The 18,159-nt window shown below is 42.3% G+C and overlaps 1 protein-coding gene across 9 annotated transcripts in view; it reads left to right on the top strand.

Annotated features, from left to right (window-relative positions):
- NAB1 (NGFI-A binding protein 1) overlaps positions 1-18,159 on the top strand; it is a 43,132-nt gene that overhangs the window by 13,706 nt on the left and 11,267 nt on the right. For all 9 annotated transcript variants that reach the window (XM_029606101.1, XM_029606099.1, XM_029606096.1 and 6 more), the window contains 4 exons: positions 183-316; positions 3,902-3,953; positions 8,075-8,194; positions 13,377-13,542. In XM_029606101.1, the coding sequence (XP_029461961.1) occupies positions 183-316; positions 3,902-3,953; positions 8,075-8,194; positions 13,377-13,542 (472 nt within the window). The remainder of the gene's footprint in view (positions 1-182; positions 317-3,901; positions 3,954-8,074; positions 8,195-13,376; positions 13,543-18,159) is intronic.

The raw sequence follows: 18,159 nt of genomic DNA, 5'->3' as shown, positions 1-18,159 counted from the left end.
TAAGAGATCAGCAAACGTAGGGCACTAAGTACTGCACTGCAGACAGCTTTGCAGTCTCGGATTACTGTGGCAGGTAAATATTATTATTTAATATGTGTGTAGGTTTTATTCGAAGCACTTCGAAAAGAAGTTAAAAATTCTCTTTTGTGGTTTTGTTTTTTTTTTTATTTTGTTAAACACAGCTGACAGTGAACGAAGCAGCCGCCCAGCTGTGCGTGAAGGATAACGCACTACTGACTAGGCGAGATGAGCTCTTCGCGCTGGCACGCCAGATCTCTCGAGAAGTCACGTACAAATATACGTACAGGACTACCAAGTAAGCTTCCGAGTTGCCAATGGGCAAACTTGCCAACTACACGTTAAGTAGTTTTCCTGACATCACAAGACGTCCTTTTGTTTGTGACTCTGGTACAGCAAGTTCGTTGGAGAGCAATACCAGATATGCTCCTGGTAACTCTGGGGTCGCATATAGATAGGAAACGGCACGTAAAAATGATAGTCTCTGTCACAACAGTGGATTATAAAAACAGAACAGGATATATTTATATTTTATTTCTTTCATCAATTGACTTGATCTGCTTTATAGTTCTGAAAACAAGACCTCCACCTTGCATTAACAGGAGAGCAGCGTTAATGGCAGTTCTTAAGTAATTTCTTACCGTACTTACATATGGAGGAGGGCTTGGCTTGTCCTCTTCTGTGGCAGGTTTAATTCTAAGCCTCTACATGTGTGATCGGTATTTAGTTAAATCAAAATGAATTCTGTAAATGCAGAACAGTGGGTAAGCAAATTGCCAGGCTGGGTTTTCTGTAGGGCTCTGCCGCTGTCGACCCGGGACCTTGAGAGGAAGAGCTTCAGTGGTGCGGGGATGTCGGAAGTGCTGCAGGAATGGACTCGATAGCCTTGACTAGCAGTTTCCTATTGTCTAACACAGTGGAGCCAGCTCAGTTCCTGCCCACTCATCATCCTGTTGCTGCTGCTTCCTTTTCCTCCCATGCCCCCTTCTCCTTGCATTTCTTCCACTGCCGGTCCTTGTTGATTTTCCCTGCTCACCCCCCCCCCCCCCCCACACACACACACACACGCTCCACATGGCCTCATGGAAGCTTCTTTTCGAATGTCTTCTCTCTCTCAAATTAAAATTAACTCTATAGGTAGGTGATTTTTTTTTTCTGTAGTGGTGCAGGCTTTAAAATTCCCTTTCATTAAAACTGTTGAAAAAAGGGATTCTGGTTTTAGCTGTTGCTTTTTTTTTTGTTTGTTTGTTTTTGAAAAAAAAAATTTATATTTACATTTTTTTTCTCATTGGCAATAAAAAAAAAAAAAAGATACATACAAACATAACAGAGCGAAGCATCTCTATCGGATATAACACCAACTCATACAAACATCAACATAATGTCAGCCATAGAGACTTTTCCCCACACCCAGCTCAGTCTAGTAACACTAAGGGGTAGATTTTAAAAAAGTAAGCTGGATTTTAGTAGATACGCGTGTAGCCGCTAAAATCCAGGATCGGCGCCCGCAAGGCTGCCGATTTTGTGCAGCCGGCGCGTGCCAAGCCGCGCAGCCTGCCTCCGTTCCCTCCAAGGCCGCTCCGAAATCGGAGCGGCCTCGGAGGGAACTCGCTTTCGCCCCCCCCCTACCTTTGTCGGGGGATTTACGCCTCCCGGAGGGAGAAGTAAATCCCCGCGCGCCAGCAGGCCGCTAGCGCGCCGAGACGCGACCTGGGGGCGGTTCTGGAGGGCGCGGCCACGCCCCCGGACCGCCCCGGGCCGAAACCACGGGCCCGCCCCCAAAACGCCGCGCCGATCGGCCCCGCCCCCTCGAAAAACCCCGGGACTTACACGAGTCCCGGGGCTGTGCGCGCGCCGGCAGGCCTATGGAAAATAGGCGCTCCGGCGCGCAAGGCCCTGCTCGCGTAAATCTGGGCGGATTTACGCGAGCAGGGCTCTTAAAATCCACCCCTAAGGCTATAGGATAACAGTCCCATAACTCCATACTCCCTCAGGTCAGCTAATACTTCACCACCTTGTAATTTGCTGCATTGCATATTAAAAGCAAACAGAGCTAAATGTTTAGAATTATTGTAAGGAAATCCTAAAATCACTTCTCCTTCTTTAAGGCTTGGGGACACTATAATTTTTGATACCATCTTAAAAAAAAGGTTCCCAGATTTGAGCGTGGAAAGCTACAGCATCTCTCTGGATCGCAGTTAAATAGAGCCAATAATGTACTGCCCAGATTCGTTTCAGAAATGCAGTTTCTGAACAGAAAGCAGAAGGATCTCCTTTCCTCCAGTGAGCTGCAGCTTCCTGCCTAGCCACACATACAGGCCGATTCAACAAGAGGTGCAGGAGAGCCAGCGCTCAGAGTCGAGCACCCGCTCTCCCAACACATGTACAGGCACCTTTACTGCGCGTATGATTTTGTATTTAAATGAGGCCGTGTGCTGATAAGGAGGCGCTAGGGACAATAGTGCATCCTTAGCACCTCCTTATTAGCGGAAGACGCGGCTGTCGGCGGGTCCGGCAAAATTGAGCGTTAGTTTTTTAACTTGCCAGCGGGCAGATTTTTTTTTTTTTTTTTTTTTTTTTAAATCTTTGGTTCCTCCAACTTAATATCACTAGGGTATTAAGTCAGAGGGTGTACAGAAAAGCAAAATCTTCTGCTTTTTGTTACATTTTTCAGGGTCCCTTAGAAATTAACACCTGCCAAGGACGGGCATTAAGTTCTGAGAGTAAAATTTGCGGCTTGGCCGCACATTTTACTTTCTGTATTTCGGGTGACTAATAGGCTCATCACCATTCATTTGCATGCGATGAGCGCTATTAATTTCTGGTGGGTTGGCAGCACGTTTTTCCACGCCCTATTACCCGTTACAGTATAAGGGGTAATAATAGCACGTCTAAAACGGGGGCTAAATGGTGCGCTCAGCTGAGCGCACTGTTCTGTAACAGCCTGATTTGTATATAAAATGCGAAAAGCTATCTTTGATCCTAGGAAAGGAGTTGAAACCGTTGCCTGGTAATTTTATTAATTTCATGCTGCAAAAGTCATTTTAGTTTTAAGCTGTCCCAAAAACATGAATTTCCAACCTCTCCGTTCTTGTAGTACTATAATTGTTGTCGTCTTGCTGAAAACCGGATTCCTTGTAGGTTGTCGTATGTTTTGTTGTGTGGTTTTTTTTTTTTGAGATTCCGTAAAAAAATTTTCAGATATTGGGGTGATTTATTTTATTTATTGTTACTGTTCTGTTACCTTCAGAAATACTTTGTATTATCTTCACTGGAGAAGGTGCCTGTCTTAGCAGTTGTGCCCCTGCCTTCCACACCACCATCACCACCTCCTCCTCCTCAGCACTTTGGCGTGTTTAGGCCAGCAGAGCAAAGATTCATTTTTCTTTCTTCCAGATATCTCAGGCATGACTTTTTTGTTTCCCCAAAGCCACAGAAAGTTTTCAAAATCAAGACAGAAATGGTGGTAGGACTCTTCATTTTAACAGGGGAAAAAAACTTGGATGTGCAGTGTTAAGAAGCAGAACACGTTACCTAGGAATTTTCTGTCTGTAGGCAAATGAATTGCAGTACAGAGTCCTAGTATCCCTATTGTATCTGGAGAAAATCGGGTTCATTGTAGACTGTGATGGTATTTTATTGGATTAACATAAGAATAAACCAAAGATGATGTAGATAAGGACCTGTGTTGTCTGCAAAGCATGTCTTCAGAGAAAGGGAGCAAAGTGGTATAGGAAGCTCGTGCAGGCCATCCTGTTTTTTTTTTTTTTTTTTTTTTTTTGTTGGTCCAGTTAAAGTTTCACAGTTTACAAAAAATCCAGTGAATAAACTAACCAATTAATCTGTTGCTACATTTTTCATTCTCTTAAATTTTTTTTTTTAGGTCAAAATGTGGAGAAAGAGATGAGTTATCGCCCAAGAGAATTAAAATTGAGGTATTTCCACTTTTTTTTTTTTAATGCAACTTTATGGCACCTTCATTTACAAAAAGACAATTGACCTGTCAGTTCCTCCTTTTTCCAGCTCAGGCAGAACCTGGGCTGTGATCCTGGCACCATGAGCCTTTATTCACAACTTCCCAGTTTTTTTTAAATAATTCCCCCTCCCCAACACTGTTCCTAGTCTGATTCTTACAGCGATAGTCCAGAGACCCAGAACCTTGCTGCAACCCTGCCACCAGGTGTCACCGTTAATCAATAGCTATGAATATCTTTCTCTCTGCCCTCCCTTCATGGGCTTTGACCACTACCTCCGCAGCATCTCCAGCTGACTAGGGAGATCTCCCATTCAGAAATCAAACCAGGTCCCTTCACATGGCAGTACTAGTGAGCCACTGGACTGGCTTTGGCTCTGGTACCTTAATTTAAGGATTTCTCTCTTTGAAATATTTTTTTAATTGATAAACTCTAGTGCTCTTTATCCCATAAATGATTTTGAATATCTGTTTCAATGCTGTATGGCTAACTTTTATAACACATTTTTAGAGGTATCTAACCATTAGGATCATTCATCAAAATGCATTATGGCGTTAATGCATTATCGCATGCGTTAACACTATAACACATGCGAAAAGTATAGTATCGCGTGGCGCAAATGCAAATTTTTGGGTGTGCGGGACTGGGGGAGGAGTTTGGATGGGTTTTAGTTAAATTAGGGTCTATATTGCACTGTGCAATAGCATAATGCATACTATCGCATGGTTTTAATGCCAGAAATAACTACAGTTTAAAGCTGTGCAATATGTCCAAAATGGCCGTAATGCAATTCATGATAAATTCTTGGAATTGCATTTTGGCCATTTCTGGGCTTGGGGAGAGGAGGAAGAAGGAGTAGAGTGGAATATAGAGAGGGCCTCACTGTGTGCACCTATTTATATCTCTATAGGAGGTCCATCTGATAGTTCGAGGTGAGGTGTAAATGGTGGTTTAGGGGCCAGTTTTGCATATAGAGTCCATCAAGCTAGGGTGAGAGCTCATAGTAGAAATTTCATCTTTGTAAGACTTTCCTCACTCCAAATGATATCAAATCTTCACCAAGGTTTACTGTGCTGTTCTTATGTCTCTACATGCAAAACTGGTCCCTAAACCAGCATGAAACCCTCACCTCGACCTATCAGGTGGACCTCCTATAGAGAGATAAATACTTTACTATGAACGCCTTGTAGATAGGCTCAGGTCCCCCCCACCCAAGCACAGGATGTGAAAAATAGGGATTCTTGCATGCCATGGTAACTTACAAATTTCCATAAACATGCCCCTTTTTCATAACGCATTCTGTTTTTTATTTTTGGTTCTTGAAACTTAAGAATTTTAAAGGGTTCAATTTACACAGTCACAGTGGTTTGAATCATGATTGCCACTTAAAATGTACGAGTTCTCCGTGTAGACTTTTTACCTTTTTGGTTTGCTGAATAAAATGTTCTCGTGTTTTAGGTTAAGATTCCTGAACATGAGATAGCGAGCTGAAGATCTGTATAGGTAAAACCTGGGTTTTAATTGCCAAAAGCATAGTTTGTGTGTGTGTGGGGGGGGGGGGGGGCGATAGAATCCACCATTCTTGTATGGTCCCATAAAAGATATTTGCAGCAGTAATGGAGAGACCATGTAAACAGAATGCTCAGTTTACTGCTGTTCGATAGCAGTAAACTGCTATGATAAGGGGAATCCCTCATCCCTAATCATCTATTATTATTATTTTTTTTTTTAACCATCCCTTCCATTCGGTGTGCAAGTGCTGAGGATTACCTTCAGTATTTCCAAGACTAGTTCAGAACCAGCCATGGGAGTGGATGAAAATGTAGAGTGCGCAGTTGTACTGATCCACACTTTTTAATTCAGCTTGCACTGAGCATGTGCATGCGTTCACGTGGATGTCTCTCGGGCATGTTAACTTTTTTGTTTTAACCTTTTTACCAAGATGTAAGAAAACACATGCATGAAGGTGCCTGCTGCTACTGAATAGGCCATGCAGACCTAGGGGAACCTGTAAAGACACTGATAATCCCAGGGGACGGGAGACCTAGGCAGCAGTTAGCAGAGCCTCCCATGCAATCGGAATTGCCATGGTTTGTCTTCCTCCACTGTACTCCATGAACTGCAGTGAGAGGAAGGATGAGAAATAACCCACTCAGCCTCCTAACGGGAGGCCTGCGGGGCCCTAAACCCATTCTCTTCTCCCCAGAGTACATTCCCATCAGCATGCCAGCCCGAGGGGTTCAGGGCAGGTTCTGGTTAGGGCAGAAGCCTTTAGTTGAATACCTGATCCTCACCTCTTCAGAGATGACACTTTCAGTACCTATTAGCTTACCAAAAGACCTTACAGATTTCACATTCAGGGTTACGATACCCTTTATTAAAAAATAAGTATTAATTAGAAAGAATGTCTGGGCTATACTACAGTACAGTGTTACTCAGCTGCTTGAGACTACCCTATGCAAAGCAAGTGTTATCCATTGCGTGTCCTGCCCTACCTTGTGATATGCATCTCTTAGCACCTTGAATGGAAAGTAACGGCCGCAGTCTTTGACATGATTTATATATTTTGATGTATATTCTGCTTTTCAGGCATTTCAGAGCAGCTTACATTCAGGTGCTGAAGGTATTTACCTATCCCCAAAGAGCTTACAATCTAAAGTTTGTATCTGAGGCAATGGAGGTGAAGAGACTTGTCCAGGGTCGCAAGGAGCAGTGCTGGGATTTGAACCCTGGCTTCCCGGGTTCTCAGCCTGCTGCTCTAATCACTAAATTACTCCTCTTCTCTTTTTTTTTTTTTTTCTCAAATAGATAAGCAGTTACAATGGAATGTACATTGAAATACTTGAAACACACAAGCATATTTGTTTTGATTAATCTGTTAATTGAGAATCCTTTTCAGTTTTTTTGGAAAACCAGTCTTACAGGCATTGTTACTTTGTCAAACAATCAGAATAAGAAAGTGAGTGCGCTCATTTTCCAATAAGAACCGCAAAGTTTTACTGATAACAGTATCTGACACCATTGGTTATATCTGTGCTGAGCAGTGCACAACCAGTAGTTTTGAAAATGAGATCTGACAACACTAAGTTTCAAAAAAAAAAACCAAAAAACCCATTAGGGAATCCATCATAAAGGTGTCATTTTAAGAAAAATAATTTCCTAATTTATAACACTTCTGCAAGTGATGCTTTAGGTTTTTCCCTTGACACAGCAGGACAGTTTACTTGGTCAATATGACATGCGTTGGGCATGTTCTGAGACTTGGAAGAAGCTAAAAGTCTCAGCTTGTAATTGTTTGTATAATCTGCAGTGTGTTAATATGTTAACGCAACTGCCAGTGTTTCTTGAATGGATTTAATGTTGCTGGTTCGTGTGTTTTTATGGATCTTATGGTGCTTGCTGGGCATGGGGAAAGTGGGTTGAGCACCAGCCATTTATATTCTGCCTGTCTGTTCAGCCTCTGTGGGTTACACTTAGCTCCACAAAAATTTAGAGAGAGAATTATGACCCCCTCTGGAAAATGTAATCCCTTCTGCTGTGAAAGAAAACTGTCACAAGCTGCATCTTCTTTTGAAGTTAACATGGAAATAGTTAATTTTTTTTTTTCAATAGAAATTCATCTACCAAAATCGATGGTGTGAGCATGATGTTATTGGGTGGGTGGCCTGGGATTCACTTGGCCTAACGTGCTGGTAGAACATCCCCTGACAGTGACTCAGCTACTTACATAAGCTGCAGAGAACAAAGCACTATTTTTTTTTATTTTTTTTTTCACAGCAGAAATCTTTTTTTTTTTTTTTTTTTTTTTATTTTTTTATTTTAGACTTTGATAAGATTATCAAGAAAATGTCCTTGGAATGTTGGTTGGGGGGAACAAGACGAGTGGCGCTATAGCATATTGTGAATAACTTGCCAAGGCTTTTTGGAACAGATGTATGGTCGCTGTTGGGTTCATTGGCATTATTAGAGATCTGAGAGCATCTGACTTTTTCCTGTCTAAAAGGACCCAGTGTCTTTGATCCTAGTTCACTGTTTTTGCAGTGGGGGAAAAAAGGGTATTTATTCTTAATTTTGGTCAACAGGACAGTTACTCTGATCACCAAGAGACCCTGCAGGCACTGCAGCAGAAACAAGAAACTTTGAAAGAACAACTTGCCTTAGCCAAAGCTAAAGGAGAGGATCTTACAATGCATAACTTTCAGGTAAGGAACAAGATGAGATGGGTTTGAAAGACCTCAGGCTTTCATGCTCTAGAATTTATTTGATAATTTAAGAACATGTGCGGGATGTGGATTTTTTTTGTTCTTTTTTTTTAAAGCTGATTTACTTAGTTTTGCTGGCCTGGGTCCTTGCAAATGCCTTCAGTGTAAATATTAAAGTGTTTGAAATGTGGGATTTTTAGCTTTCTTGCACATTTGAGACCTGTTGGAACAGCCAGCGTACTCTGCAGTTGCAGAGCCTGCTGCTTTCTGGCTACAAACCAGGGCCATTTTACTGCAGAGTTTAAGGAGCCACGTCTGTGGCTGAGCTGGTAGGATAACCTTCTCCTTGTCAGCCAGCTTGCTCATCTTCAATTGCTGCGCCCTGTTACATAGCACAGGCTTGAAATTGAACTGTAGCATTTCGCACCCTGGTTTTGAAGCTCCCAGATGTCTGTGTTAAACTGACTACTCACAGGTTTTTCACACTTCTTCTTCAAAGCTAGCCATTTGGTGTGGTGCTTTGTGGCTGAAGTACATGATTAGTCACGGGGCTGCTAGTTCCGTTTATCTTATCTGTGATGGTTAGTTCACAATGTGTATGGTATTGCAGTCTAAAAGTAGGACCAGGCCACACTTAGTGTGAAAGAGGGGTAGGTTTTCTGGGGCTGAGGAGGTTGTCTGTCATTTTTGGCAGTGTTCATGCTGTGATCTGGGATTTCAGCAGTCAAATCTCTCCCTTTCCCCCTCGTGCCCAATTCATGTCAAACCACTTGCACAAGCATTGTTGGTGAGATTAGTAGAGCGTTGACCTTCAGTATGAAACCCATGCTTTAAGTCCTGATTTACTTCTGTTTTGATAATTTGTGGCACATTGATTAGGATTAAAATAAAAGGGAGATAGACATTGTAAAATATTATGGTAAAATGAAAAGCAAGTCAAGATTGGGAGGGAAAAATATACAGAAGCTTGCTCACTGGGAGAGAAAACTAGTAGAATTGATCTGGGTTGGAAACGTTAATGAAACATGGTGAGGCCAGAAATCCTAAGGTAAGCTTGTGTTGGTGTGCAGGAGCTGCTAAGCATTCTGTGGAGTGGCACTACATGTGATATTGTGGGGTGTGTGTGGGATTATCAGAGCGTTGTATGTGAACAATCACCACATGTTCTCGTTCCCTCGGTGGCATCTCCTGGGATATCATTAGGCAGAACATCTGTTTTGAGAGAGCGATTTCTTGCTGAGGCAGGCATTGGAAGCAATATCTTGGCAAGAGAAGCTTAAAGCTTGAGAAGATACGAGTGCTCTGAATCCCACAGTTGTTGTTTGTTTATTTATAAGCTTTTCTATACCGACATTAGTGGCGACATCATATCTGTTTACAGCAGAATGGCAGGTGGAAATTACAATAAACAGGTATGGGGGGGGGGGGGGGGAATTACATAGGAACAGAGAATTAGCAAAGAAATGTAACCAGTAAACATTATATAGGAAAGGCCCTCCCCAAGTGGGTTGTAGTATGGAGGGTCTGAAAGAACCTCCCCTCCCCCCCCCAAAAAAAAAAAAACTGCAAAGAGAGAAAAACTAAAATTATATTTAATAAGGTGAGGTGTGGGGCTTGTTTGGTTTTGTTTTTTTTTGGGGGGGGGGGGTTAAATTTGAGATTTTTGTACTGTTATGAACCTAGCAGTAAAGCAAGTTGCCTCTGTCACCAGTAACAGCCAGCCACTTTTTTGGCTACTCAGCTTGCAGGGCTTTGAGCCTGGCATGTAAGTCTGCACCTCTGCAAGTTATTGTTTGAGATTCTCAGTTGCGGATGGTCCATGTGCTAAGAGACAGCAATCTAACATAGTAAGATGAAAGCCAAAATGGCCCACCCAGTCTGCTTAGTAGGGATTGTCCACACATCTACCCAAAGTAGACCAGATTCCTACATGGAACTCAACACCCATTCCCTGTATGTCTCTTAGCGCTGGATCTGCTGCTCCGTACAGGTTACCCCAGTGCTTTACCAATTTCTTACCAGTAAAGAACCTCTGTCTTTATTCCTTGCTTTATTGAAGTCTGTTACCATTTTTGTCTTCACTCTTTCTCCACTGGGAAGACGGTCCAGTTATCGACTCTTGGGAGAGCACCAGTGTAAAAGATTCTGCATTTCAGAATGAGACTACAATATCAATTTTAAAATGTAAAAACAAGAATATATTGGTAAACCTTTCATATTCTCGCCTACGTACCCATAAGTTTAACTTGCAAAAAGCTTGGATGAAGGCTGGCTCGATGTTTCAGGAGAAGCACTGCTTGCTGCCATGCCGGAAATAGGGATTTAATTCCCAAGCCTGGCTTTTGTTTCTTGGGCTTGCCAGAGCTGAGGAATGGCGAGGAAGCAATGTTCTCACACACCCCCACTCCCACTCCTAGGAAAAAGGAAACTGGGAGTCCCAGCCATCACTCAATAGCACCACCTTTTGGCCAGACTCCAGTTGCACGAGTACTGCGTTCTAGAGGAAGCTGTGATCTGTAGCCCCTAGCCAAGGAGTGTCACTGAAATGGGTAGGCAAGATGGGGGTTAAAAGTAGGGGAAATGAAGGTTCATGGTACCCTAGCCTTAGTAAAAACTACTTCTGATTTGGATTTTAGATGTTTTCCTCTCCTTTCCAAACCCAAGCTTCAAAGTCAGGAGCAGCTGCTAGGTCTCTGCTCCGGAGGGCTTACAATCTAAATTTTATACCCAAGGCAGAAGTGGATGAAGCGATTTTACCCAAAGTTACAAGGAGCTGGATTTGATCCCTGGTGCCCCAGGTTCTCTGCACGCTGCTCTAACCATTAATCTGCTCCTCCACTCCAAGGCTTGGATACAGAAACCCAAAAGAGCAGGAGCAAAGCGCCAGGCTGAAAACACAGTTTGGTCTTCCTCTTCTGGCTGCTTCTGTGTGACTCGTAAACTAGGCTCTCAGCAGCTAATATTTAGATTTTTATTTGTAATTTTCTTTACGATGTACTGTCATAAATGTAAGGATAAAAGCTGTCACTTTTTTTTTTTTTTTTTTTTAAGATAAAATGCTCTTGACGCCTCACCCCCCATCCCACCCCCTTGCATCTACCTCCCACATTTGCCATCTCTTTCGCATCATATTCTGACGTACACGGCGTATCACGTCTCGGGCCTTCTGTTCCAGCCACACAGACGTTTCACACTTTGAACCCCCACAACCAGGCTGCCGGGCTGTGTTTTCAGGAGAGCAGCTCGCGGGACGCATGGATGTCTGCCTCTGGGCCCTAAAATGGAGTAGAACATGGGATGCAAATAAAGAACACTTTTTTTTTTTTCCCCTTAGCCCTCCAAATACAGAATGCTAAAGGAAAACTCAACATAGTAGCTGGGTAGAGATTACACTTTTTGTTAGGGTACCAGTTGGTTTAAAGAGGCAAGCTTTTGGGATTCCTAAGGTCCCTCTTCAGGTACAAAAGTGTTTGTGAAATCTAGCCTCTTTAATTAATCACTAGCCTGCTAAAGGGTTACCTACCCAGCTGCCTTCTGCTTTAAGAAAGTTTAGCATTCTAAACCTAGGGGAAATGATTTTTTTTTTTAACAAAAGTAAAATTTAGTTTCTGAGTATTATATACAGAGCTGATCTTGATGATGAGATTAAGTAGCTGGGCAAGCACTAGTTAAATCTTAATGTTGAAGTTTGATTTTGTTCCAACCTGTGCTCCTGTTTTAAAGGACGCCAGGATATATCAAGAGTCCATAGGAACTGGGCCACTGCCTTTTTTTTTTTTTTTTTTTTCTAGTACAGTTAATGATCTGTCAGGGGGAGGGAGCAGGGTGAAGCCCAGAGTAGTATTGTATAAGGGCCTGCATGGCAACAACAATAACTGATTCACGTTGTGTGGGGTTTTTTTCATTTTTGTGTTTATTTGCAGAGGGAAAGGTGATTTCAGTTTTAGCATGCACCAAATGGCGTGTACTAGTGGATCCCATTTTCTACCACTAATGAGCAGCATTTTGTATTATGACTTGTTCCACAGCTAATGACAGATTGCTTCTTTTGGTGTTGCTCATAGCATCTGGGTCAACTTAAATTCCAAAGAGATTCCTCCGAAATTCTTGCATTGCTCCAATAAAAGGATCCATAGCCTGCTTGGCAACAAGAATTTTACACTTCCTAAATTGATACTCCTGGAATCTGTTTGTCTATTGGAAAAGTGGCATCTGATGCTGTTTTGCACCTCTGTTGTCAGCCATCCAACGTGCATTGTCCTTTATGCAGTACATCTTCTACAATGATGACCTCCAGCATCCATCATGTCTACGCTGATGAAAATGTTTTGTAGGAAGTGCACTATTGCCAAAAGTCTCTAGCCTTGCCACCTGGCCATCTTTTTTTGTCTTGCTCCGCATGATTCTTGTCAGCGTTGCTTCTTTTTCCAATAGCACTGGGAGCATACTCGGATGATATTGCGTGCTCCGCTGTAGTGCTTGCCTTCCAGGATGGTTGACATGAGAATTTTGCGCACTCTGCTTTTAACTGAATAATGATGTGTTCTAGGACTGCATTTAAATTGAGGAATAGATGGCAAGTGAAAATTGATCCTGCTCATTCCTTAATTGGGGGGAAGGGGGTAAAAATCCCAAAGACCTTTTTTTTTTTTTTTTTTTTTTTTTTTTTTTTATATATAACCCCAGAGCAAATGCACAAAAATTACAGCATTTATATAACCAGATTTGCCATACGAGTGACCAAAGATCCATTGAGCTCAGTATCCTGTTTTCCAACATCAGCCTATCCAGGTCACAGGTTACCTGGCAGTATCCCAAAAGATTGATAGATTCCAGGGATAAGCAGTGGATTTCGCCATCCACCTTAATGGGTGATGGATGTTTCTTCCAGGAACTTGTCCAAATTTGCAGTTGCTTTTTTGAAAAATGTAGCTTAAGATCTTTTCCACAACTACAGTCTTCCACCAAGGTTTTTTAAACTACTGCTAATCCAATTTACATAGTATCTGTCAGTGGAGCAAGATATTAATGTGTTATCGCAAAATATGCCGTCATCTTTTGGATTTCATCTCATTTTTGGCATGAGTATTGCAGAATCGCTTCCACACCGGAGAAAGGAAGCTTAACTAATAGTGGTGATGCTACTGTTACATAATTATTTTTTTTTCTTGTTTGATCCCAGGTACAGCTGGAGAAGGTAATGGCTAAACAAATGGAGTTCTTTCGTAACCCATCGGGGTTTGAGAGGCTACAGTACCCAGAAAGGCGTTTTTCCACTGGTCTGTACAAACAAAACTCGGAGGAAAACAGCCCCATCAGCCAGATGTCTGACAGCTCGGATGGAGCAGGTATGTTAGCTGGTGATCACCCATTGCCCTGCGATCGAACATATGGTGCAGGTGTGAACCTGCAGAGAAGTAATTTCTGGCTCCTGGAAATTCCAATTTGATGCAAAATTTTGCAGTATTTCTCCTGTAACAAGTGCATACCCAAAATAGTTTTTTGCCTTATCCCTAAAACCTGCCTTCCAACAAAAAAGGTTAAATTTTAATTTAATGTATTTAAAAGCCAATGCTTTTCTGAAGATAAAAATATAAATTAAGAGGTAATTGTCAATTTATTGTGGCCCTTTTTCTTAAATTATTTTTTACTTCTTGCATACATCATTGCACTTTTAGGTACATTTTTATTAAAAAATACATGCACCTTGTACACAAGCAGTTGTATAAACTTAATATTGGAAGTGAATAATATTCAGTGAGAGGCAGTGCCCTGTATGTCCAAGTGGAAGGTTTCTGACTTTGAGATGCAAACCTCCTGCTTTCTATGGCTGCTGGGAGTGGACAGCAAGAGGGTCATATCGTCATTGGACTCTAGTGACACCTGCTGGCCAAACTCCCTACAACCATAACACAACTAAAGAAGTCCTCTAAGCACCCAACGTAATAAGGTACGCTCAAAGCGCACAGCTTTAACCGCCTTTATGCGCACACTTTTTTTTTTATTTGAGCACATAACTGTACTCCCTTATGCAGCAAGGAGTGTTTTTGCACACCCAAGTGTATGCCAAATGGCATATTGCTTAGTGCACTTGCATGGAAGGAATAGCTATTAACCCTCCATGCAGAGCAGTGCACTGATTTAACTCGGGTTTTCTTAGTGCAGGAAATTTTACTCCTGGTCAAAGGTGGAGTAAAATACCTAGCACTGGTGTTTTAGTCTATGGACAGAAATAGGAATTTTGGTGCTGGGCCTTGTAGTCTATTTTTGCACATTTTCTGCACTGAAATAATGTTTGTGCACCTACATCATTTTACAATGCACACTTGTTTTTAACTCCCCATGCCTTAACATACCATTTTGCTTACTCCTTGGGGAATTAATTTTTTTTTTTTTTAAGCACCTGTGTCAAACTGTGCCAAATCTGTGTGCAGTGTGAATGCAGAGCATTTTACATAGGGCCCCCTCCGTTTCATCTAAAACAAGTGGTTTTCAGTCCAGTCTTCGGAACACACCCAGCCTGTCTGGTTTTCAGGATATCTACAGTGAACATGTACCACCTCTGTTGTATGCAAATCTATTTCGTGCATATTCATTGTGGACATCCTGAAAACCAGTCATGCTGGATGTGTCCCAAGGGCTGGTGCGAAGATCACTGGTCTAAGAGGATCTAAAGGTTGTGCTATTGTGAGGGAAGAACTATTTTAAACAAATATAAAATTCACACAGAGGATGAAATCAGGCCTTCCAGATCTAAGTTCATAAGAATTTGATTTGATCTTGATCTGATGGAAATCTCACATCTATGGCTGGTCCTCACTTGTGCAAGAGAGACTGCTCAGAAGATGAAATAATTACGAATCAAATCCAAACTATCCAAAAAAACATACCCTAGATAGATATTTTTGTTTCCATTTTTCACAAGGAAAAGAGAATAATTGTCGTCTTTTAGGACATTCCATTTCACCTTCAGTGGGCCAAACTTTCAAAACTATTTTACATTTCTTTCTAGGAACACAATTAGGTTTCTAAATTTTGTGCTCGTTGAAGTTACAGCTTGAAACTGGAACGAACACGAGCGCATGGGTTCAGTTTCTTCAGATGTAGTCTTAGAAGCTAATTCTTAGGTGGTTCTGTAAACTTCACAACTAGCAGAGAATCCAAATAATAAAGGATTAAAGGGTAACTGTATCCACGTTTTAGCTGGAGTACAAAAATCTCAGACATTGCCTGCATTTTCCCTATTAAATACTGTACAATGTGGAACCAGGCCCTGATATGTTCGTCCCAGTAAATTACTTGCAAAGCTCTCTTTCCAGCATGCAAAGGAACAAAAAAAAAAAAAAGATCGAATACTGCAATTTTCCACTTTGTACTTAGTCAGTGTCAAGTGTATGTGTATTTCACAGGATGTGTGCAGATAGTGCTGGGCTGCTTGTTGCATTTCAACAGTTTATGTGAGAGAACAGATCTAGTGCAGATCCATAGAATTTGTTGCTCCCTTCTAGCTGGCAGAACCTGACAGTGGTCTTATTCTCTTTGGATATCTGACTTGGATAGAAAAATTGTATGAAGTCTCAGGTCAAACTGCACTAATTAAATAATTTGGCAGATATTAGCAGATTTACATACTCTTCCTTCCTCTTCACCTTTTGTCTGCTTCTTTCACCCACTCCCTTATCTTCATACTGTACAAGCAGGCCGGGGGGAAGGGGAGAGAGCCATCAGGATGTGCTACTGTTTCCATGGCCTGTTGATTGTCACAGATGTTTAGGGAAGTGGCAGGAGCGGCAGTGGCTAAGAGTCTTCCTCCTTCACCTGTGGCCATCTTATGCTGTAATGGGCACTTTGCTCACCAAATTTTAAATTTACGGTTGCCATTAGCAGGCTGGCAACCAGCAGTTTCACAGCATGCATAAAACATCCACAGTTTCAGTACGGAAATATATGCAAGTTTTGATTTTGTAAATTTGTGTACTGCATTTCTGCTACTCAGCTCAGTACTATAAATGGAGTAGCTTATACACGAATGTACCCTGGTTCTAGAAGCAGTGATCACTTTTTGATCAGATTTTTAAAGCAAGTGCCGACTTCCAGTCTTTGTACAGGCCGTGTGCCCTCTGGTTCACTCATCCAGTTATTCCTCCTGCTAGCTTCTTTCTGCTGTTTCAGAAGTTTCTCCTTTCTAAATGATATCTTCCTCAGGATGGCTTGAAGCCATTTGGCGACGCAGCAATAGCAGGCACATTGCAGAACTAATTAAGCCACCCAATAATGCAGTATTGAGTTTTCATGGTGGTGAAAATAATCCATGTTTTGTTTCTAAAAGAAAACTATATGGGAAGAGGTAGTAGAAGGAGTAAATACTGTCAGAATAGTGAAGGGAGCTGCCATTATTGTAATAAATGTTTCCCATTCTCATTGCACTTTATTTTATTTAGAGGTTTTTATAAACTGCTGATAGAGGATGACATACACTGGGGTAGATTTTCAAACTATGCGAATAGGCCTACTTTTGCTGGCGCATCAGGCGCAAGCAAAAGTACGCTGGATTTTAGTAGATACGCACAGAGCTGCGCGTATCCACTAAAATCCTGGATCGGCGCGCGCAAGGCTATCAATTCTGTATAGCCGGCGCACGCCGAGCCGCGCAGCCTACCCCCGTTCCCTCCAAGGCCGCTCCGAAATCGGAGCGGCCTCGGAGGGAACTTCCTTTTGCCCTCCCCTCACCTTCCCCTACCTAACCCCCCCCCCCCCCCCCTTACCTTTGTTGGGGGATTTACGCCTCCCAGAGGGAGGCGTAAATCCCCGCGCATCAGCGGGCCTCCTGCGCGCTGGGACGCGACCTGGGGGCGGGTCCGGAGGGCGCGGCCACGCCCCCGGGCCGCCCCGGGCTGTAACCACGCCTCCGGGTCCGCCCCCGAAACGCTCCCGGCACGCCCCCTAAACGCCGCGCGGTTCGGGCCCGCATCCCGACACGCCCCCCTCGGAGAACCCCGGGACTTACGCGAGTCCCGGGGTCTGCGCGCGCCGGTAGGCCTATGTAAAATAGGCTCACCGGCGCGCAGGGCCCAGCTCGCCTAAATCCGCCCGGATTTGGGCGGATTTAGGCGAGCAGGGCTCTTAAAATCCGCCCCACAGTGTATAAGAAAACATACACCATACAATATAAAAAACATAAAAATTATATACCAAAGCAAAACGGTTAAATATAAATTCATCCCACAGAGCTTCAAGTGAAGGCTAGCTGAAAGTAATAAGCTAGGAACTTTTTAGAAAGAAGCTCAAAGTCAAGCCATTTTCTTTGGACAAAAAATATAGTGTTATCCAGACTTGGTTAAGTCAACGTAAATAAGATGAAAATTATTTCTCAATATGAGAGGGGAAGTATTACAAATGGGAGCATGGTTTAACTTACAATTTCCCTATAAATGCAGTATTTTCTTCCAGGAATATAATTCTTCTTTTTTTTTTTATCCACCAGAGCTTAGGGCTTTCTTGGATTCTCATTCTCACTCCTAGATTTACCCACTGCTTTGATAGGTTAGTAGAATAAAATGTGCTGGAACTTCTCACGTTGGCCTTATTTACAAAGATTGTAATAATTTCCTAGTTTTAAGTATGCTCCTAAATTCAGGGCTCTCCCATATTTCCTTTATTTTTAAGTACAGTTAATGTTGATTAAGAATTGTAATTGTTTCATTATTAATTTTCTTTTTTTGTACTTTATAATTTCATTAACAACTGGATACTTGTCAGTATAATTTAAAATGCATAAATAAATAAAAGTTTCTAATCCAGTAATTTCTCAGAGCTCAAGTGGCAGAGCGTTCCACAAGACTGGGCAAATGACAGAGAAGGCCTTAAACTTGAAGCCTGCAGTTGAAGTGCCTTAAAGGTAGGGATTTTCAAGAGGCATTTGTCAGTGGAACGCTCAGCCTTACTGAGGGTAAAAGGAGTGTCCT

This window comes from Rhinatrema bivittatum, chromosome 6 (genome assembly GCF_901001135.1).
Source record: "Rhinatrema bivittatum chromosome 6, aRhiBiv1.1, whole genome shotgun sequence".
NCBI classification, from domain to species: Eukaryota; Metazoa; Chordata; class Amphibia; order Gymnophiona; family Rhinatrematidae; genus Rhinatrema; species Rhinatrema bivittatum.
This window is presented reverse-complemented; position numbering and strand designations above follow the sequence as displayed.